General features: G+C 44.9%; 1 protein-coding gene across 1 annotated transcript in view; it reads left to right on the forward strand.

The window, feature by feature from the left end:
* Window positions 1-8,793: 8,793 nt before the first annotated feature.
* USP10 (ubiquitin specific peptidase 10) overlaps window positions 8,794-23,856 on the forward strand; it is a gene marked incomplete at its 5' end in the record, with an annotated part of 38,510 nt that continues 23,447 nt past the window's right edge. The window contains 4 exon segments of the mRNA XM_080937467.1: window positions 8,794-8,815; window positions 8,818-8,847; window positions 8,850-8,908; window positions 23,599-23,667. Of these exon segments, the coding sequence (XP_080793593.1) occupies window positions 8,794-8,815; window positions 8,818-8,847; window positions 8,850-8,908; window positions 23,599-23,667 (180 nt within the window).

A 23,856-nucleotide genomic window follows, 5' to 3' on the forward strand; every position in this document is an offset into this window, starting at 1 on the left:
CATACACCATATACACACCTCACATATACACATCACGCACACATACACACCACATGCATATACACACAGATAGATACCATATGTACATATACACACATGCACATATACATACATATACCACATACATATGCACATATACACAAATGTGCACATACACACATATATACCACATACACACCGCCCACATACACATCATACACATATATATCACGCATACATACATACATACCACATACACATAAACAATACACATATACCACACACACACAGCACAATTTAAATTAGCTTTTTAGATTTGCTTTGTGTGAAGTGTTTTGCTTTTACGTATGTCTTTGAATTTCATGCATGCCTGATGCCTGAATAGGGCATGAGATGCCCTGAAACTGGAGCGAGAGACAGTTGTGAGCCACCATGTGGGTGCTAGAATTCATTTTCTCTACAAGAACAAGTGCTCATAACCAATGAGCCATATCCCCAGACCCTCCCTACTCCCATTTAAAAACTTTAGAAGTATGATAATTAAATTTAAACATGTAGACCCCAGAGTATGCTCTCTTGCAGCATCTGATCCCTACTGGTGTTTGCCTTTGGTTACTCTCTTGACATTTTGCAATCTGTGGGCTTCTTCAATCCTTGAATAAGATGCCAAGAAACACCCAATCCAGACACTAGACAAAAGGTAACACCTGCATCTATCCCTTTCATACCTCTTGGGGCAGGTTACTGAGCTGAGCCCAACACCAATTTTTAAAGCCAAAATATTTTAGGAAGCTGAGGCTGGGGAATTAAGTGCCCCCCCACCCCCGTCTCAGTAAAGAAAAACAAAAGCCAGCACACATTTCAAATGACACGTTTGAGCAGATGAAATGACAGCCTGAGGCTTGACTCCACTTTGGATCAGAAATGCTGTGTGTTCACTTCAGTGGTACAGACTCAAAGTCAAACAGGAAAAGGTCATGAGGCAGCAGGCACAGAGGTTGGGGTGACAGGATAAGAGACTCCACGGCCGCCATGACCTTGGAAACCGGAAGAAAGATGAGTCATAGGCTTCCCATTGCAAACATCTGATGTGACTCGTTTTCTTGGCATGGGAAGTCAATCCCCAACTCCTCTGCCAAGGTAAGTCTGGAAACTGGCTGGTTGGTTTATAGGAAGAGGAAGAGAGACCCATGCTGGTACACTGCCCCTTCCTCATGCCAACAGGAGGCCTCAGGATCTACCAAGCATTGTCTCCAAGACCTAACCCTCTAGACCTGTCCCAGGTGCGTTGTTAGTAACACCAGAAAGTGTACCAGATGTTCTTTGGGGGCTCTAGAGGGAGCATAGTCCTGATTTTGTACTTCCTGCCTCCAAAATTATGGAAGACTGAATGCATACTACGGTAAGAGATAGATTGTTGTGCTCCGTTTCCTGTATGGGATGCATTTAGAGTTCACCAGAATTACAGATAAGCAAGACACTAGGTTCCTCTCTCCTAGTGCTGGCTTCTTTCAGAACGCTAAGAGTTGGGAGGTTAAAAGTTTTCCTCCAATCCAGATGGTGGTAGTGCGCACCTTTAATCCCAGCACTAGGGAGGCAGAGGTAGGTGGACTTCTGTGAGTTCAGGGCTAGCCTGGTGTACAGAGTGAGTTCTAGGACAGCCAGGGCTATATAGTAAGAGCCTGTGTCTTAGGGTTTCCAGTGCTGTGAACAGACACCATGACCACGGCAACTCTTATAAAGGAAAACATTTAATTGAGGCTGTCTTACAGTTTTAGAGGTTTAGTTTGTAATCCTCATATCGGGAAACATGACAGAGAGCAGGCAGGCATGGTTCTGAAGAAGGAGCTGAGTGTTCTACACCTTGATCCACAGGCAGCAGAAGGGGACTGTGAGCCACACTGGGCATAGCTTGAGCATGTAAGACCTCAAAGCCCGCCTCGATCATGACACACTCCCTTTAACAAGGCCACGCCTATTCCAACAAGCCCAAACCTCCTAGTAGTGCCATTCCCTATGAGCCAAGCATTCAAACACATGAGAATATGGGGATCGTACTTATTCAAACCACCACACCTTGTCTCAAAAGAACTAAAAGAAAAAAAAAAAGGCTTTCCACTATGTGACTGAGCCATAAGAAAAGGGGTAGCTTCAAGCCCTAAACTATTCATTAGATAAGACTGTCTAAAACCCAAGAGATGAAGAATTTGAGGAGACAAATGCTCGCCTGTGGGAGGAGAGGGCAGAGATTTATTGTGATCAATGGTCTATTTTGTTAATTATTTTATTTATTATGTATGAGTGTTGGCATGTATGTCTGTGTGCTGCGTGCATTCAGTGCCTGAAGAGAGTGTCATATCTCATGGGACTGAATGGGACTGGAGTTTGAGAAGATTGGGAGTCACCATTTGGGTGCTGGGAATTGAACTCAGGTCCTCTGCAAGAGCAGCCGGTGATTTTAACTACAGAGCCCTCTTTTCATTCTGATTGGGTGGATGGGGGAAATCTCTAAATACCATGCAACCATTTTTTGCCTCTTCTGTATGCTGATGTCCCTTTCTGCTGAACTGTGTAGGAAACTTTTCTTTCACTGGTCTCTTGAATTTGTTATTACCTCATTTCCAATCCCCTGGGCTAGCTGGCCAGCAAGAGTCCAGGGGGCTTTCCTGTCTTTGCTTCCTGTCTTCTCATAGGGGAGCTCGAATTACACACCTGAGCCATTGGATCTCATTCGTGAGTTCTGAGAATCCAAAGTCAGGTCATCAGGCTTATCCAGAGAGCACTTTCACACGCTGAGCTAGCTCCCCAGCCCAGCAAATGGTTCTCAAAACCATAATCTGAGAAGCACACAACATGCTCTAGAGCATGTGGGAAACAGCTCAGTAAGCTCATCCGTTCACTCAACAAATGTTCGCTGAGAAGCTGCCATGCGCCTGGGGCTGGTCTAGGCACAAGGGACATCTGGAACTCAAGATTATATAGTTTCTGGGAGCTTGATTCCAGTGCAAGAGCAGAAAATTTACGTATAAAATGCATACAGACCAGGGGACCAGCTCAGGGCAAGTGTGACCCAGCAAGATGGAGCAAAATCATAGGAAAAAACAGAGAGAAGCAGCCACCACCTGGTAGCCCATGGGAGCAGAGATGGTGGACTAAGTGCTGAGCCCCCAAGGAACATAGCTTTAGGCCAGACTAGGGAGCTTGACCTGGAAATGGCTACGTAGATAAGGCTGGCCTCTGACTCACGGAGATCCACTTTTCTCTGCTTCTGGAATGCAGAGATTAAAGGCTCTTCCCTGTGCTCAGAACTGGAGCAACAGATGGAGCCGATAGGAAAAGGCTGAACTAGCAGAGCCAGAGCCCTTGAGCTTGATTCTCCGGTCCAGCACTACAAAAACCGCACATAAACACGCTCAGAGATGACATAGACAAGCTCTCAAACTCGTCGGTTTTGTGAGTTATATCCATTCCTGGTCTTGGTATTAAAAATGAAAACTGCTGGGGAAGAGGGGGCTGGAGAGGTGGCTCAGCAGTTAAGAGCACTTGCTGCTCTTTCAGAGGACCTGAGTTTAGTTTTCAGGACCACCTCAGGAGGCTCACAGCCATGGGTAACTCCAGCTCCCAGGAACCCAGTGCTCTCTTCTGGACTCCAAGGGTATTTATACTTGTAGTGAGCACAAATAAAGAAAGTGTGATATCTATGCATTTATTTATTTGTTCTGCGTTTGGTTTCAGACCCTGGGACAAGGGACTGAAGTGTATGTACATTTTAGCTATCAGAGCAGACCTGGTTCTCCCAGCATCCCTCAGTCTCTACCTGGCTTAACCTGCTTCCAACCTTGAATTTTCCAGCTAGGGGGCTGGGCTACTCTCCTTCCAGAGGTTCTTCCCTAATTAATCCAGATATTTAGGTCTCTCCTCTCTATGCACAAGTCCTGCCTCCTCCCTCCACCCCAACCTCCATGGTGACTTTCGTGATCCTGGTCCTTGGGGCCAATAAACTTGGCCTGAGAGCAACCTGCCAATAATCCTGCATTTTGTCTCCTCCCCCACCCACCCAGAGCTGAGGACCAAACCCAGGGCCTTAAGCTTGCTAGGCAAGCGCTCTACCACTGAGCTAAATCCTCAACCCCGTAAACCTGCATTTAATATAACCATATCTGGCATGAATCGACTCATTTCAGCAGTTTGTTTGTTTGTTTGTTTGTTGAGACAGGATTTCTTTGTAGTTCTGGCTGTCCTGAAACTCCCTATGTAGTCTATGCTAGCTTTGAAATCAGAGAGTCCCGCCTGCCTCTGCCTCCAGATCAGATCACTGGAATTAAAGGCTTGTACCACCATCACTTGACTTGTGATAATTATTTACTTTGGAGGCTTCTGCCTTTGTTTGTTTGTTTATGAGGCAAAGTCTCAATTCCAGGCTGGCCTCAAACTCAGTAACTAAGTTGGCTTTGAACGCTTCCTGATTCTTCTCCCTCAGTCTCCAAAGTGCTAGAATTGCAGGTGCGAGTCATGGATAGCTGTTATTTATTTATGTGTTGTGATTGTTTGTGTTTTGAGATGAGACCTTACTGTATAACATTTCACTCACAGACATCCTGCCTCTGCCTCAGTTTCCTTAATACTGGGATTAAAGGCCCATGTTACCCAGCCCACACTATATGCATGATTTAAGAAACAAAACAAAATGTACACTTATTTGTGTATGTGTTGAGTATTATATATTCAAACTGAGGCCTGTGTATGGAGGTCAGAGGACAACTGGTCAACCTGTCACTTCTTTTCTTCCACCATTTTTGAAGACAGGGTTTCTCCCTTTGTCCTTGGCTGTCCTAGAACTCGGTCAGGATGGCTTTTAACCACTGGTGCATTTCTCCAAACTTTGTCATGGAACTCTGGTCATCAGTCTTGGCGGCAAGCACCCTTGGCTTCTGAGCCCTCTCACGGGCCCACGATTGTCATTTTTATGAGCACACTACCGCACTGGTCCTGTTGGTGCCTCCCAAATGGCCACGGTGGCCAGAGAGTCTTCAAGGACTGGGAAGCTGTCCAGCCCGCCTGGTAGACACCTGTTTCCCATGATTCCAGTTTTCGTTTGAAAGCTTGAATTTTATCATTGATGATAAATGTCAAAGGCATCAAGCCCCTCCTGGGAAAACGTTACCTTCCTGCCCGAGGACTCCAGGAATGCTAGTACTTTTCAGAAGTTACTAAGCTCCTAAGCCAGTGGTTCTCAACCTTCCTAAGGCTGTGACTCTTCGATACGATGCCTCATGTTATGGTGACTTTCATTGCTGTTGCATAACTGTAACGGCTTTGCTACTGTTATGAATCATAATGTAAATATCTGATATGTAGGACATCTGTTATTTGACCCCTATAAAAGGGTCCTTTGATCCCCCAAAGAGGTGGAGACCCACAGGTTGAGAACTGCAGTTCCAATGTAGGCCAGGTTAGTCTATTTACTTATGTTAGTTTTCTTGCTATTCGTTTAAATATTCTTTTTTTTTTTTTCTTTTGTGCTGGTTGGTAGTAGCACATGCCTTTAGGGCAGGGTGGATCTCTGTAAGTTCAAGGTCAGCCTGGTCTATGGATTGAGTTATCTAAGACCCTGTATTGGAAAAGTTTTTTTGTTTTAGTTTTATTTATATTGTATTTATATGGGTATTTTGCCTGTTGTATATCTGTGCACTGGGTGCTTGCCTAGTGCCCTTGGAGGTCAGAAGAGGACATTACAGTCTCTGGAGTGGAGTTACAGAGGGTTGTGATGCCCTCATGGGTGCTAGGACTTAAACTTGAATCCTCTGTAAGAGCAGTTGGTGCTTTTAAGCACTGGCACATTTCTCCAAACTTTGTCATTCACCTTTACTTCAGCCTAGGGAGGTATTATTCTCATTCTACAGATGGGGGAAACTGAGGCACAGGTTTCTTAGAAACCCACTCAAGGTCACACCATTGAGGTACACCTGTATGTGATCAAAGTTCCAAAAGTGATCTCCTCAGGTAGGACAGGCCTGGAGAAGTGCTCCGTCCCCTTGGGCACATTAGCTGCCATGTGCCAGGCTCCGTACCAGGCTCCATACACATCTAGAGTCTTAATAGGAAGTGTGGTTTCTTGTGACCTTCTGGGAAACATCTGCTAAGGAAAACACTCAGCTCAAAGGGATTCCAGAAAGTCTAGTTGGGGTGGGGTTTAAAAAACACCAGAGGCCATACCCCACTGGACTGTCCATCATCTCCTGGGTACGAATATTTTGCAGAGTTATTTTTATCATGGCTGGGGTGGGTTACACTTAATTTACTGGCTTAGAAAAAAACACAAATTATTCCCTTTATAGTTCTTCCGTAAGAAGATGGACAGTGTTCAAAACAAGGTATAGGCAGGGCTTTGTGCTTTCTACATGGTTTGTGGTCCAACTGGCTTCTAGAGACCAGCTGTAGGCCTTCCATTTCTGACCTTAATCTATTCTCCAAGACAGGGTTTCAAGTAGCCCAGGCTGGCCTCTAGCTCAGTTTGAACTCCTGATCCTCCTGCCTCTGCCTCTGGAGTATTGGGACCACAGGATGGGCACCACCATGCCTAGTGTATGTGGTGCTTTAAATGCTGGACAAATGGTCCACCAAGGGGATGCCAGCCCCATTCACACCCACTTTTCTGATGTCTCTCTTGTCCTTGGCCTAGGGACCTTAGAGATTCTTGTGATACCACGGGACAAACCCGGAATGATCCTGTTCCCTTTCTTTAGCACCATTTTCATCTGCAAGGGTTTCATTGGTTAAGTCCCGGCTCCATCTATGCAGGGACTCGGCTGTGCTGTCTTCAAGTCTTGAGGAGAGGGTTAACCCCATCTGACATGAAAAAGCCACAAAAAGGTTAGGGAGCCTGTCCAAGTTCACACAACCACAAGGACCAGTTTGAAACCCCAGGTGGGCTGCTAAGCACTGTGTGGGTCCACTGTGGGCTCCTGAAGCAGGAGAAAAAGAAAGTTAAGATGGTGTGGGAAGCCTGAGTCTTGGGATCTAGTCTGCATTTCCTGTTGGCTGAGAGTCAACAAGATTGATAAAGCCAAGGTTGACTGTAGGGGTAAAGGTGGTTTTCCTCAGGACAAGACACCAAGAAAAAAAAAAAAAGCAATAAAGCATTCCTAGTTTGAGCTGGGATGTTTGTGACCCGGACCCTGACCCTAGTAGCACTCCCATCCCCTACCAATCCTTCTCTTGGTTTTTCCAAGCCTGTTTCTAAGCAGCTTGGCTGTACTGGAACTTCTGGCCCCAAGGAGATCTACCTGCCTCTATCTCAGGAGCACTAAATTTAAACTAATGTGCCACCGATATCTCCACTTAAACAACCAACTTTATAAAACTGCCTGACTTAATTTTCAAAAGGAAATTATCATTTTCTGAAACAAAATCCTACTATCTGAGCTGTTCTGGTTTGGAAATCACCAGAGACCTGCCAGCCTCTGCTTCTCCCATCTGAGATTAAAGGCGTGTGCAGCCAAGCCAGCCCAAAAGAAAATTCTTACAAGAGTCCACTGAACCAACTCTTAAAAGAGTTTTGTTTTGTTGAGCCAGAGGTTAGTAGTGTGAGCTATAATCCCATACTAGGGAAGCAGAGATGGGAGGTCCTGGATCTTCAGTTCATCCTTGGCTTGTCCTTGGCTCTCTGGAAAGTTTGAAGCTAACCTTTGCTACAGCAGAGCTTGTTTCAAAGCAAAAGAAAACAAAACTCAAGACACCTAAGGGCAACTCTCTGGTGCAGCTAAGCCTATACTCGGGAAACCGATCTTTTCCTCCTGTTTCTAAATCCTAAACTCAGTCCGACCTGTGTACTCTCTTTCACCTCTATTAAATAAGCTTGCCAACTTTGCCCAGCGCCGGCTAGTCATAAAATTATTTTCTGGCCTTGCAATGGTGGCTTACACCAGGCAGAGGTAGGCAGATCTCAGAATTCAAGGACAGCTTGAGTTGGGAGTAGGTTTAGCAAGGTTTTTTGTTTGTTTTTGTTTTGTTTTGGTTGAGTCAACAGCTTTGTGTGTGTGTGTGTGTGTGTGTATGCACCTGTGTGTGTGAAATAGGTAACATCTACTGAGTCCTTACCCTTTGCAGAATGTGCTAAGTCATTAACATGAATATCCACCCACTCCCTGAGACAGAGCCACCTTACGTACATCTGTATGGAACTTGCTATGTAGACTGGTCTGCAATTCATGAATGATCTTCCTACCTCTGCCGCTTATATACTGAGATCACAGAACAATCCAGGATCAACGAGTTCGTTCTAAAATTGTTTTGTGTGTGCCCTTTGTATGTCAGAAGACAGTTTGTAGTTGGTTTCCTTTGCGTCATGTGGATCCCGAGGATGGAACTCATTTGGTCGTCAAGGGTACATGAGGCAGGCTCCATTACCTGCTGAGTCATCTCACCAACTCCTTAACGTTTATTCGTATGTTTTACAAAGAAAAAAATTTTTTACCAATGCCAGGCAAAGCTAGTGAAGGGAATGAAGAATGAAGGAATGAATGAATGAAAGGAGAGCGCGCTCCATAAGGTAAGGGATCCGTGGGGATCTCCCGTAGAGATCCCAGGGCGGAGCACCGGCGTGCAAGGCTTAGTTACCACTCCCGGACTCCACCTTGCAGCCCCGGGTTACGTGGCCAGCTCCATCTTCACGCCCTCGCCAGGAGCGGCCACCCTCCGGGCGTTGCGGGCGGAAGGGTCGCTGGCCCGGGGCGCACGCCCACCTGTCGCGCGCAGGCGCAGAACGCCGCCTGGCTCTCCCGCGGCGCAGTCAGTGCGCAGGCGCGGCGGCTGATGCGAGTGTGTCTGTGCGGCGATAAGATGGCGGCGACGGGGGACGCGGCGTGAGAAGCCGGAGCAGCTCCGAACCTCATTGAGACGGGCCGCCATGGCCCTCCACAACCCACAGGTAGCGCGGGTCGCATCCAGGGCGGGAGGTCTGGGCCACGGGACGGCCTCGGGACGACGGGCGCGAGGTGCGCGGCGGGCGAGCGGTGGGGGAGGCGCCGGCACGCTGCCGGCCTAGGCCCGCGCCGCGCCCCTTAGCGCCGCGCTCTCCAGCGTCCGAGGGCGCCCGAATTGCCCCGAGAGCGCCCGAGCGGCCCCGAGAACGCTCGAGCCACCCCGAGGCCGCCCGAGGCCGCAAGGAAGGCCTCCGCGTGCCGGGCCAGCAGCCGCCGAGTCCTGGGCGACGCTCCGGCCCAGCGGCGCCGGTGGTTGGTGTGCTGCGGCGCAGCGGGGACCTGGCCCTCGTTTCAGGAATTCTGCTGCAGAGAAACTGGGAACCACTGGGGCGGCGTATTCTTGTCTCGCCCGAGACTGACACCTTTTGCACGGAGTCTGAGCATGGGCTGGGTTGGGGCCCCGCAGACCGGAGCTCCTGCTGCGCTTTCTGTGCTGGAGCTGTTCCTGCAGACCCTCTTAAGATGCACTTCGGAGTGAGAAGTCAGCACGTGGTGCCGCTTCTCCCGGCTGCTTTAGACCCGGCGTTTGTAGAGGTCTCAGCCTTAACACTAGAAATTGCTGTCTCCTTTTATAATCCTCTCTGGGTGATTTTTATGCCAGATTGAAAAGTAAAATGACTCGGGAAACTAATGAGTAAAATCATTGCCTTTCCGAGGATAATAGATGTATGTAAAGGCAGGCGATCTGGTTAGGGTACCTTCGAAGAAGGATCGTCTTATTTTATTTCATTTTGGGGCAGGGTCTTTCTTCGTAGCTCAGGATCTTCTCTAATTTAAGATTTTTTCCTATTCCACCCTGGCGGGTTGCAGGCATAAGCCACCACGTGCGTTTGAAAGGTTATTTTAGTAACTTAAAAAATGGGATTTAAACCTCGAAACTGTTTTTAATAAAAGGTTAGATTCTAGGAGACTTCCAATAAAAGGTTAGATTCTAGGAGACCTCCGTTTTCTTAAATATGTGATGTTTCATAGATCAAATCTGAACTTTGCCTGTTTGACCTTTCCCCCATTTGTAAATGTGCTTTTGTATTTGGTGTAGGTTATTTTTGTTTTGTTTTGTTTTTGCAATAGGCAGACGATTTGTAATTGTTGAATAATATATTTTGACAACTGTATCATTTCGAGTTTTTATAAGTTGGGTTTCTTGTTTGTTTTTTAAGTTTTAGACAGGTCTTCACTATGCAGCCCTGGTTGGCTTGGAATTAAGACAACTGCCTGCCTCTGCCTCCAGGGTGCTGGAGTTTTGGAGTATTCACCACCACACCGGGCTCTATTCAGACCTCTTTATCTATTTTTATTTTAAGTGGTTGGATGCTTTGCTAGCATGTATGCATGTTCCTGGTGCCCATTGAAGTCAGGAGAGGGTGCTGGATCTCCTGGAACTGGAATTAAAATGGTTCTTAGCCTCTGAGTCATGATGGGAATGGAACCCCAGTTTTCTTCCTTCAACCCTGGAACCATCTGTCCAACCCCTAGATTTGCTCAACTCAAAAACACCTTCAGTTCCAGCACTAGGGAGGCAGAGGTAGGCAAATCTGAATTTGATACCAGCCTGGTCTACAGAGCGAGTTCCAGAACAGCAAATGCTATACAGAGAAACCCTATATCAAGCAAAAAACCAGGTTGACTACCTCGTTTTATTTTTGGAATTGGTCTGTACGGTTCATTTTGAACTGAGCTGTAATGTAAATCTTTGTGATTTTGAGGTAAAGAAAGTATGCTTAAGCATAATTTGGTTTCTCAAGCACCAATATCAATGTCCAGTTGGTGGAAGTGATAGTGATGCTTTCTTTGTAAGTCATAATTTCACTGGGATCTGTTGGCTGTCACTGAATGGAGCCAGACCTGAGAAACTCATCAAACAGAAATGTTAGCAGTGCCTTGGGTCACCAGTGGTGGAAAGGAGAAGAGGTGATGATAGTTTGAGCCCTTTCAGTTTTGAAAGACTAGTAATGGAATAGCTGTGCAAGGTGGATCACACCTGTAACCATCAAGAGTCCTCCCTAAGCTGCATACATAGCAAGTTTCAGTCTGCCCCCTCCCCTGGAGGAGAAACAAGATTTCACTATTGAATTTGTTTTGAGTTGTTCTAAGTATTTTAACTATTAGTTCATTCAGTTATAAGCTATTAGCAGCTTACCTTGGGCTAGCTAGTGTGTGTAGTGGGTGGCTTTGTTTTGATTTGTTTTTGGAGACAGTGTCACTATGTAGTCCAGGTTAGCTTTAGACTGAGTTTTCCTGCCTCTGCCTCTCATCAGGGACAGGGATTTTAGGGAGGAGCCTAAATATTCAAGGGTTTTGTTGAAGTAACTGCGGCAGGTTTATAGTTAAGGGTCAGCTTTCAGTGGACTTTCGGAGGTTACAAGTTAACTCTTTCATTTCCATGTTTTGGGTTGTTTGTTTGAACCCTGTTTTGTGGACTGAAGGGCAACTGTGAACTTGGTGTAGGGCGTTCCTGTCCACCAGCTAAACCAGTTTAGAGAAGGAGCTCTCACCTGAGGTGGATCTGGCATTCCTACTGTCAGAACTGGCTCAGTGAGCTGAGCAGATTAATTTGAAGCTACCAGCTTGCTTTGGCTTATTCTATACCCAGGTTGGGTTGTGCACTATTGGTTTCTATTAGTTATCCTTAACATAGACCCCACCCCACATTTTACATGGTGGGAGTTCTTGGATACAGATTCTAGCACATGGCAGAGTGTTATACTGTCTTGGAAGTACATTTGTAACTGATGAGGGGTAATTGTTAAAGATACTTTTCCTTTTTTGAAACAGTGTTTCATTATGTAGCCTGTGGAATTAACTAGCAATGGCAGGCAGTCTCACACTTCCTACATCGGTCTCCTGAGCCTACCTTACTCTGCTACCAGATCAGATCTTACCCGGCTTATGCATCTGAACTAAATAACAGTTTTGAAGTGGCTGTGGGGTATTTGAAAACATTTGTTCATAACAACAGCAAAACATTTCAGTTAGTCCTAAGGCTATATAGGCTATCAGAAGTTTAGGAGCTGATGGTCATCTGAATGCTCATTTGTGCTTAGGGACTTGCCCTCCTGTCCTTTCAACTCACCTTGTTGGGAACAAGTCAGTGGACAGACACGATTCTGGATTCTTCTCTAGGGCTAACATTAGAATAGGTATTTCAGTTTATGATATGTGGAGGTGGTATGATTTGAGCAGTAGTGTACACAGGAAAATTAAAAGGAGAAAGATGCCATAATTTGGTGATTGCCTCATGTAGGCTAGATTGTCAGAATGGGGAAAAGCAGACATCTTCACTTGGATGAGGTATTATCAAGTCATTGTAGTTTTGCAAATTATAGTTGTGAGCACTTTTGAGCAGTGGATCAAGTTTTCTTCAGGATGCCCTAGATTGGGCTGGGAGAGACTTCTCATTGATAATTGCCCACAGTATGTTTATGGGAAGTGGTTAGCAGAGCTTGCTTTGAATTAGTACTGAGGCTAGTGCATTGCAGTTGACCGGCACACACTAAGGGCCACTGCTGCAGAGCAGACACATACATCTGCAGTGGAATTTGCTGGCCATGCTATGTTGGATTAGTGTCATTTGTCTTTTAGTGTCACTTCAGCAGGGCACTATTCATTTCTAAAACTTGCATGTGCTTGGACTGCAGTTTTTCTGTCTGTGGAAGTGATCTCCCAAAAGGCCTGTGTGACCATTCTGTCTGGGCAGGCTGGATTAAGAACTGTTGGGGCAGGAGAGATGGCTCTGTGGAACATTAGCTGCTCTTGCAGAGGACCTGGGTATGATCCACATTGTAGCTCACAACCTTCTCTGTGACTCCAGTCCCAGGATAATTGGCACCCTTTCCTGGAATTTTCCGGCACCTGATACCCAGACATATATGCAGACAAAACACCCATATTCATAAGGTTGAAAGAAAGACACAGAAAGAACAAGTAAAATGTTCGACCACATGGGAGGCTGAGCATAGTTGGGAATTTGAGCCAGCCTGGGCTATATGGCAAAATCCTGTCTGGAGGGGAAAAAAAGAACATAAATTGGAACAAAAGGTAGCCCACATGGCAAGTTTGTTTCAAACACCAGGAAATGTGTGGTTTATAGACTGTGGCTCTTTAGATTATAATTGTTCACAAGCTGGTTATTTTGTTAGTGTACGTGGGAAACTTCGGTTTAATGCTGTTTTTTCATGTGAAGACGTAGGAAATGAGAAGCTGCCCACTTCTGTCCCTCTCAACAGTTATTCTTTCCTGGGAACAGGACAGGCAGGCTGTTGGGACAGATGGTGGGGGGACCTCTTCCAGGAACTTTTCTCATGCTTACAAGAGAGTGGAGAGTATGTATGGAATGGAGCTGCTACCCTGTGTAGTTGCATGCCCATGTTCTCTACCTTAGTGCCCTGGCTAGTGAGCTTAGCTCAAGATGTTCTTTAAAAAGAATTTTTTTTTTACCCCTTTTTCACCCCTTCCTGGCTTCTTCACAATGGTCTTTAAAACTTTGTTGGAGGTGGTGGTGATAACCATCTTTTAATCCTAGTGCTCAGGAGGTGGAGGCAGGTGGATCTGAGTTCCAGGACAGCCAGGGCTACACAGAGAAACCCTATCTCAAACCCCTCCCCCCATCAGTGTATGTGTATGCGTGTGTGGGTATGACTTAAGGCTACCTTCAAACTTGCTATTTAGCCACATAACCAAGGATGACTTAAGAATCTCCTGCTTCTCCCTGCCCAGTGCTGAGATCACAGTAGTATGCCACCATGCTGGTTTATGTGATTTCGAGGCTACAGCTCAGAGCTTTGTGTAGATATCACTTGGCATTTAAGTGCTCCAGAAAAGTACTGAGCTTACACCAATAGCCATACCATGGGCCAGTTTCAGTGTGAGCAGGCTGTGGGGAAGAAGCTGCTTGATGAAGTGTGCGCTGAGTCCTTAATTGGGTTTTTTGGCTGGGTGGGACATAGTTGGGACAGCTCCGTGTTCACAGAGACAGAATTTGGAAGACTGAGGTCTTGCTGTGTCACAGCTGCTGGCCAGGAACTTGTTGCAATCACGTCTGTTTCCTGAATGCTGTGATTAGAAGTGTACACCCTGCGAAATTAATCTTATAAAATACACAGAGTAAGGCTGAAGTAAATATGGATTACATTTTGTAAGACATGGTCTTTGTTACCTAGGCTGCCAAAGAACATTTAATGGAATCCATTAGAAAACCTCCAGTCACCTTTGGATGAGTCTGGCTGCACTATTGAGCTCCCATACTCAGCCTGGTGCCCTTGCTGGGGCAGAGGACATCTGCCTTGGTTCCATCACTTTCATTTGAGCTGAGTCAGGACCATTAGTTCATGGGTTTATTGGTATTCTAGCAGCTGTCGAAGCTTTCCAGCATTTTTTCATTTTGTTTTCTGCATCTCCAACTCTATTGGGCAGCTTATCTCAGTAAACCCAGGGAGAGTATTTGGGCATGTGAGGTGTGTTTGGGTGCCTGTGGAAGCTAGAGAACAGGGTTAGTTGTTGTTTTCACCATAGGTTTCTCTGAAGCTCTGGTTGTCCTGTCCTGGAACTCACTGTGTAGACCACCTGCCCGTGGAGTGCTGGGATTAAAGGCATGTGCCTCCACTGCCTGGATCCTTCAACTTCTGTGTGGGTTCCAGAGATGAAACTTAGTATGTGAATTTCAGAAGTAGAACCCAGACTTGGCTTATCCAGCAGCTACATTTCCCTGCTGAGCTGTCTTCCGGGCCCAGGACTTAACATTACAATACATGCTTCTGACCTCTTTAGCTTCCACCCATTGCAGCCACGAGGCCAGGGTGCAAAAATCTTTTCTTTATGGTGTACGCATCAAAGCTGTGGGGTAAGCAAAAGACTTTGGAAAGGAAGCTTAATTCTAGGTTCTGTGATACCTGCCCATTCTATCCCCCCACTGCCCCACCCCCCATGTGTGTTTGCCTGCATATGTTGTTGAACCAAAACACTGTATTGGCTTCTCTGGGACTGGAGTTAGAGATGGCTGTGAGCCATCATTGTGGATGCTGGGAACCTGGATCCTTTGCCAAGAGCAGCCACTGCCTTTAACCATTGAGCTATGCCCCCTTTTAAAACATAAAATTTAATTATCATTTTGTACTCTGGAGCTATAATCCTACAAGGTACAAGCCCATATCTTGATATATTTAAACTTTTTAAAAAACACCTCCCCTGTACTGCATACAGGGGTGTGTGTGTGTGTGTGTTCTTGGCTGTACTGGAATTTGCTCTATAGATCAGGCTGGCCTCAAACTCAAGAGATCCTTTTGTCTCTGCTGATGGGACTATAGGCATGCACCACCACACTTGGCTGACTTTTTTTTTTTTTTTTTTTTTTTTTTTTAAAGAGTGGTTTAAGGATCACAGCAAAATTGAGATCATAAAGACATCTCCCACATAACCTTTTGGTGTTTTAAAGTAATGATTTTCTTTAGATGGGTGTCAAGGCTGTCGGTTAATTTCAGACCCAAATAGGCACATGGAGCAGGAAGGAGGATACTGTACCACACTTGACTATGAAGGGACATCTCAGTGGCTGGCACTGTGGTGTGTGTGGTCCTCCATGGTCTTTGTGGTCTGTGTGGCTTATGTCAGCTGTCACATACTGTTATCACTGTTCCACACACACCACAGAAGAAGCGGGCCTCTAGGTCAAAAGGTTGATAAGTCAGTGTTAGAGACTTAAAAGCTGGCTTTTGGCCTTCTAGTTTGAGTTTTTCTACCTTGTAGAATTTTATAGAGGACACTAGGGCCTGATCCACTTAGGGACTTTTAAATTTTTTATTGGATATATTTTATTTATATTTCAAATGTAAGCCCCTTTCCCAGTTTTCCCTCCTATCCCATCCCTCCACTGAGATGACTTTTATAGTGATTTTCAAATGAGCCTAGAGAGAAAAGGCCTGCGTGCAGGAGTTGCTGTGCATTAGTAATTAGTCCAGTCCTTTATTATTTTATTTTTACTTATAAAACAAAGGCATGCTATTTTGTGAGCCACTTGTTTCCTGCAAAGGAGATGGGAAATTTTAAAGTAACAATTAAGGTTTTATTCACTGATCCTTTGTCTTCAGTTTGCCATGTGTATGTTTTTGGTTAGACCTTTTTATTTGGTTTGATTTAGAGACAGTGACAGGTTTCTCTGAGTTGGCAACCTGGACAACTTGTGTGTGTGTGTGTGTGTGTGTGTATGTGTGTGTACAAGCTCCTTCTATCCTACCTCCCCATTCTGCCATCACACTTTAGGATTATAGTGCCCATACTTGGAGCAAACAATTTAGAAACTTGTGAAATATTCTGAGATTCAGTAAAACTGTTTATTATTTTTATGTGTATGGGTTTTGTACCACTTGTATGTGTAGTGCTCACAGAGAAAAGAACTGTGCAAAAGCAACAAGTGCTATTATAAAACAGTGAGCCATCTCTCCCAGGTTTGGTCTATTTTTTAAAGATTTATTTATTCATACATATGCATGCCTGTATGCCTGCATGACAGAAGAGGTACCAGATCTCATTACAGATGGCTGTGAGCTACCATGTGGTTGCTGGGAATTGAACTCAGGACCTATGGAAGAGCAGCTAGTGCTCTTCACCACTGAGCCATCTCTTCAGTTCCCAGGTTTGGTCTTTAAATCATATTTTTATTATATTGCCTTTTTTTTCCCCCTTGGCAAAAGGGTAATACTTTCTTGGTACCCGTTGCCTCCCCTTCTGTACCTTCCAAGTAGGCACCTTGCTTTCTAGTGTCCCTTTTGCCTTTACATCCTCAGTCAGTGTCTGATGCCAAGGATTGATGGAGAGTGAGAGCAGGTGGCATTTGTCATTCTGAGACTGCTTTATATTTGCAGAGTCTGTCTTTCTGCAAATGACAGCTTTGTTCCTCGTGGCTGAAGGATGTCCATTGTGGATGTACAGATTTTCTCTGTTCCTTCTGCTGTTGCTGTTTGAGGTTGTTTTATTTTGTTTTGTTTTGTTTGAGGTCATGTAGCCCAGGTGGCTCTGAACTGTACCTTATAGTGACTGAGCTTTTGATCTTTCCACTTCTGTAGTGCTGGGATTAAGGCTGTGTGGGCAGTGGTGCCCTGCTCTCTGGTGCTAAGGATGGAACCCAGGGCTCCTTGCATGTTATGCAAGCACTTGACTATGATACATCCTCAGCCCCAGCATTCTCTCTACATAGGTCATAGCTCAGGCTGACCTTGAACTCCAAGTCCCATCTCACCTTCCAAATACACCATCACCGTGTCTGCCCTTTCTTCCTTTTTCTTTCTTTCTTTCTTTCTTTCTTTCTTTTTCTTTCTTCCTTCCTTCCTTCCTTCCTTCCTTCTTTTTTTTTTTTTTTTCTTTTTGAGAGAGGGTCTCTGTAGTCCTGGCTGAACCAGAACTGTGTTTAAATGAGGCACAGAGATCCTGCCTCTGGAATTAAAGGTGTGCAGCACACTTACTCCTAGCATCTATTTAAGATGCTCTTTCTCGATAATTGTAATTAACTAATATTTCTCAAAAACAAAAATGTTTCTTCAGGCCAGGTGATGGGCAATAGCCTGTCATATTGAAGTTATTGTGTCATAGTCTCCTGTAGTTTCTGCCAAGTGCAGCCCTGAGGATTGAGGAAAACCCCTTTGCCAGCAAGGGCAAGTGCATTAGCGAGAATGCCAGTTCCTCTGCTGGCCTGTCTGGAGCCACAGCAACTGCCCCTGAAGCCTTAGGACTCTTCCTAAGGCCACACCTCCTAATTCTTCCCAAACAGTTTTACCAACTGGGGACCAAGGAGTCAAATATATGAGTCCATGGGGAGCCATTCTTTAAAACAACTATAGCCTGGCTGTGTGCCTGTGCGTTGAATTCGTGCCTTGTGCTTGAGAAGGCCAGAAGAGAATGTTGGATTCTTTGGAACTGGGGTTATGGATGGATGGTTGTATAGCAAGTGCTTAATTGCCAAGCCAATTCCAGCCCCATTGCTGCTGCTGTTATAGACAGGGTCTTTGTATAGTTTTGATTATCTTGTAACTTTCTATGTAGCTAGTCTAGGTTAGTCTCTAACTCAAAGAGGATTAAAGATGTATAAGACACCACACCTGGCATTGTTTGCAGCTGATTACTTAATGACAGGGTCTCACAACATTGGCTCAGGCTGGCCTCAAACTCAGATGGGCCCAAGCCGCCTGAAAACTTGTCTGGCCTTTTGCTTCACCCTTCTACTTGCTGGGGTAAGGGCTTTTAAAAAGTCATCTTTTTTTCCTCCTAACTTTGCTAATGATCAAAAGGGCTCAAAGATTCTGTCCCTTGGTCTATTCATTGAATAAATTGGCCAGATAACTACACAAAGAAGTAGTTCTTACCTTCCTGTTTCCATTTAGTCTTTCCCACTCTTCCCAGTCAGGGCAGACAGCAGTACAGCTTTCTCTCAGGCCCTGGGATTACTCCCATTGAGAGATTCTGAACCCAAGCAAGTCAGAACCAATCAGCTCAGTGTGTTTAAAGGCTGAACTGAGGGTTGGGCTCCACCCCAGCCACTGATGGAGCTGTCCCAGGCCAGGCCTGTATACTGCAAGTCTAAGGGGCTGGTTTCCTGCTTCTGTGCAGGAAACAGCACTGATGGCTAATTGGATCTCTTCTACGAGTTCCCATCCTCACCTCCAGTACTCCCTCTAGAGACTTCCTGAGGTTTCAGGTTACATTTTCTACAGAAACAAAACAAAACAAAACAAATTAAAAACTTACTTATGTGTGCCTACTGCCAGAAGAGGGCATCCAATTGCCTGGAATGGAGCTATAGGTGGCTGTGCTGTGAGACGTGTAGGTACTAGGAATTGGACCTGGGAGAAAGAATGGCCAGTGATCTTAGCTAAGCCGTTTCTGAAGCCTCTAAACTTTAGTTTTGTTTTTGAGACAGGGTTTCTCTGTATACTGTAGATTTTTATATTTACTTATTTGTACCTGGATGCTTAAAAAACAATTTTGAGAACTAGTTCTTTCCCTGTATTAGAAAAGTTAGAATTGAACTCAGGTTGTCTGGCTTGGCAGTATGCAAGCATCCTTACCTACTTTGCAACCCCTCCCTACTGGGGAAATTCTGTATCGACTTCCTTCTTAAAGTGGGAAGGTGTGTGTGCTTCTTAGTCAGCTGCTCTAGATTCTTGGGGTGTTTAAACCAAACGTTGGGGAAGCCAGCAAGCTAGGTCAGTTATGGCTGGAAGGTTTATTGATATGACTTCCTTCCTTGTAGCTGACCTTCAGCTATTGAGTCTTTATTGGTTTGGTTCTGGCAATTCCATTCAGTGGGGATTCCTGTCAAACACAAGACACATGCAAGTTCTGCATGCAGAATTAATACCATGGTTTTGCTAGGTGTTCATCAGTAGTTAGTTGGTGAGGTCTTGGCCTAAGGCTGTTTGTAGGGATTTCAAGGACAGCAGACCATCACAGTGAACAGGCAGACAACACTCCTGAGATATGGTCCTGTACCGTCATAACTCCCAACAGTTACAGAATAGTTTTGGCACTTAATCTGCTGTATCTGCTGGTTAGTGTTCATCCTTCAGCCCTGTCCTGGGATTGTACCTGTTGTCCTTTATATACATACGTCTCTCTTCCCCTTCCTCTTCAGACTGGCCTCAAGTTGTCTGGCAAGAGAAATGTACATGAGTCTTGCTTCCCAATTTGTCCAGTTGTGTTTGTTAGCAGTTCTAGTGTGATGGGTGTACTTTGAGAACATCCATTGCTGTTCTATAGACAGGACTGGGAAGCTGCTAACAGTGAGGTTTTGTTACATGAATCACGGTTTCTAATTTTGAGATTGCACTTGTAGCAACAATTTAGCTCAAATTTTTAGTGAAAGTACCAAGAATACGCAGCCAGCCTGTTGAACGCCAGACCGGATTTTTGTAGCTGGAATAAAATATGCAAACAAAGTAGACTCCAAACTGAAACTCCACTTTCCAGAGCTGGGTGATGCTCTCTGAGTGGCTTTGTGATGCTAATGACTTTGTTTTAAACTTGAGCCCAGGACCCAGGAAAAGCAAAGCAAGATTACTGCAGCCTAGTCAGGAAATAGCCCTGCACTCCCCAGCCTGCAGTTAGCCATTGAGGGTTGTGGTGTCCTGAGTCTTGAGAATCTGCTCAAGTTATCTTCAGTCTCAGACAGTTCACCAGGGGGAGCTGGTGCTCAGTAAATACTGTTTTATCAGTGAGACTCCTGGTTTGCACTGATTGAGCAGTGTCACCTTCAGGTGTCCCCCCAAGCCATCACACCACTCTCCAGAGTGATTTGTATATTGGTGTTGTTTTTGAAGCCAGTTAGCATTGACCTTGAAATGTGTAAACAACCAGTCAGTGCTTTTCTGGGTACAACTCAGTCTGAGGCTTATTACTACAGCCCTGTGTGGGACAGTGGTGTGGCACTATGTACACATACACACCATGCTCAATTTGGAGCTCTCTGATGTTCCCTAGAAGCCTGCATTTGCTCTGCTCTGCTCCCTTGCATCAGCCTGGAAAGCCTGTGCATTCTGTCTGCCTGTTCCAACATATATGGTTGGCCTTACTGTCTGAATTTTTTTCAGGTTTTGTGTTTGTTTTTTTTCTCTTACACATTTTCTCCTCCTAGATTCTCTGCGCCTCCCTACCTACCCAACATTATGTTCTTTCCCTTTCCCTCTCCCCAAACAAAAAACTAACAAGACAAAACCCACAAATAACCAACCAAAGAGTCACACAGCTGAGCCGACCACGTCTGAGCATGGGGCCTAAAGGTAGAGTGTGGTTGATTGACTCAGCGACCTATACAGAGAAGCTGACTTCCCCTTCCCCAGCAAGGATCAGTTGCAAATAGCTTCTTGGTTAGGGTGGGACTGAGCATCTTCTTCCTCTTTTCTTTTTGAGATACAGACCCCACCCACCCATCTCTAGCCTTGGTCTAGTCTGTCCTGGAGCTCCCTCTGTAGACTAGGCTGGCCTCAAACTCAGATCTTCCTTCTGCTTCCCAAGTGTGTGCCACTCTGTCCAGCTGACTTTTTGGTATAATTTAATAGTTTTATGTTCACTGGTGCTTTGACTGCATGTATGTCTGTGTAAGGGTGTCAGAAGCCCTGGAACTGGAGTTACTATAGACAGGTGTGAGCTGCTGCCATATGGGTGCTGGAAATTGAACCTGGGTCCTTTGGAAGAGTCTTAACCATTGGGCCATCTTTTCAGTCCATTTGTTTCTTTTGAGATAGGGTTTCTTTGTGTAGTCCTGATTGTCCCAGAACTTCCTCTGTAGACCAGGCAGGCCTCTTAACTCAGAGAGCTGCCTGACTCTGTTTCCCAAGTGCTGGGATTAAAGGTGTACAACTGCCCGGTTTACTTCCCCTTTCAATGCTGGCCTTTTCTGTTAGGTGTAGAGTGCTGAGCAGGTAGGTATTGGTGTGAAGTGTCCAGGTTTGTGTTTTCCTCCTCTCCTGGTTTTGCTTGTGTTTTGTGTTTGCCATACTTGGGGCACAGGATAGAGCCTTACACATGCCACGCAACTCCACCCCAGTCCTGCTCATGGCTCCTGATCCTAGTCAGGCCTGCTTGTAGTTGGTGAGAAGTCTGGAACTTTGTGGGTGAGCTCATCTTCTGCAGAGAGAATGAAGGAAGGCTTTGCTCCCTCATAGCATCTGTTGCTTCAAAGGATGACCCAGACCTCCCAGGTAGAAAGGCTGTCTCTTCTCTCCTGTGTTGGCTGTGGCAGGGTTCTTTAGTCTGCTTGCACAATTGTGCACTGCAGTGGGAGACTAAGTGCTTGCCCTTGAAACTGAGAATTACTGAACAGAGCAAAGCATTAGCTGATTACTTGTTTCAGAGACACCTCTCATGTTACCAGGAACCTTTTCAAAAGGTAAAGAGCATTAATCTGGGGCAGCGGACACATTCAGTAGGACACATACAGTTGAATGTAAAGAGATGAAATCTTTGGAAGCTTAGGGGCTGAGAACGCTGTTCTCCAGTGCCCCCTAGTGTCACACAGTAGTGGCAGTCCTCAAGTTTCCTGCCATACTGGTCTGTTGTACTTCTGCAGGTGAACCTGGACCATTTTTTTCCACCTTCCATGGTTAGAGAGAGTTTGAGCAGGATGTCTTGTCTTTTCTTACACTTGTAATTCTGTCTGCCACTCTCAAGCTTGGCCTTTCTGCTTTTTGCAGTTTTATCAGCATATTGCAATTTCCTTTTTCACTGTCCTAGAAATGTAAACTGTCTTAAAATTTGTGCTGCAGGCAGTACTCTGTAATAGTGATAAGGTCTTTTTAGAATGACATTTTTATTTATTTTATGTATGTGGGTATTTTGCCTGTATGGACCACATGCTCTTCAGGAGTCAGAAGAAGCAGAATTCCCTGAAACTGAAGTTTTCTTGAGTTTTCAAAACCACCTACTTGCCACTAAACACCAGTTGAGATTTTAATAAGTAATGTGAATTTAGTCTGGTTTTCACACCACTCATTCTGCTCTCTGAGGCAATAATTCTTACTGTGGTCCCTGTTTCCTTTTCACATACTGTGCTGTGAGTGAAATTAATTTAAGCTTTCTCATGTTGTGAGCTATTGGCTAGTGTTACATTTGGTAAGAGGCTGAGTTCTAAAGTGTTTCATGAGAAAACTCTAAACCATGTAGAATCTGTTTCCACCATGATGGCAGTCTCCTTGTGGACTTGGTCCAGGATATGTGTGCTCTACAGGAGAGGACAGTTTTGTCTTTGTTAATTGATACCAGTTTTGACAGGTTTTCTATGGTTTTAGTAGCCACAGCTCAATAGCCTCCTTGTTAAACTTCTCAACAGTGCTTTTTACCTAATAAAGAGTATTATCTACTTGCTTAGTTTTATAATGCTGGCATGTTTCCTGCAAGTCACTTCAAGATTTTAAGTTGCAGTGCATTCCTGAGTCTTCCTTGTATGTTGCTGGCTGAATGAATGAATGAATGAATGAATGAATGAATGAATGAATGAATTCATGCTGTGGAAATTCCATAGTGATACTTGTTAGTGGCAGACTTCTTTAAACTAGGAGCCGGTAGCCAAGTGGCAGTCACCTGTGCTATACTAGATCCATGAGTGAAGGTTACACTCAGAACCATGAAGCTAGAAAGCTTTATCTATATGTGTCTGTGAGTCTGATTCTAGTTTGTGTTTATAATAAATGACACATGTCTTTTAAGATTGTTAGTCGGGGTCAATGACATTTCCCTCTGAATTTTCCTATCCTTTGGCAGGGAAAAATAAAATGGAAGTGGGCAATAAAATGATTCAGCAGAAAAGCTAAATGGAGGTGAAGAGGAGAGCCAGAAGTTTCCCTAAAGGCACGAGCCTACTTGCTCAGGGACCACACTTGACCTGCTTCAAAATAAGCTTGTTTAATCTTGTTCTTTGACAATTTACAGAAAAGATGAGTTAACATTTTCTTGCATGTCGTGGTAAAATACTGCCTGCACTAGGAACTGAACCTTAGCTTGTAGCCCTTAGCTTAAAGCCCCTCTGCTTACTTGAAAAGGATTTGGAAAAGTCTAGTATAAATGTTTCCTAAGACAATCACTGTAAAATATGTGGCTTTAAAAAAAATAAGTCGTGTGTATATTATATGTAATCAACTGTTCTTATTGTTTTCAGTATATTTTTGGCGATTTCAGTCCTGATGAATTCAATCAGTTTTTTGTGACTCCGCGCTCTTCAGTTGAGGTAAGAAATTGTTGTCATGCGCATATTTGTAGAGGTGATCGATAGTTCACTTTCATTTCAGTTGAGAGTTCTAACTTGTAGATGGGTAGAGATCATACTAGGAGTGTGCTGGACCCAATGCTGGCTCTTGTATTTATTTGCTTTAGACTTCAAAGAAGTAAATATATTCACACACAGTTGAATCCTCCC

Source organism: Micromys minutus, assembly GCF_963924665.1.
Source record: "Micromys minutus genome assembly, chromosome: 24".
Taxonomy (NCBI): domain Eukaryota; kingdom Metazoa; phylum Chordata; class Mammalia; order Rodentia; family Muridae; genus Micromys; species Micromys minutus.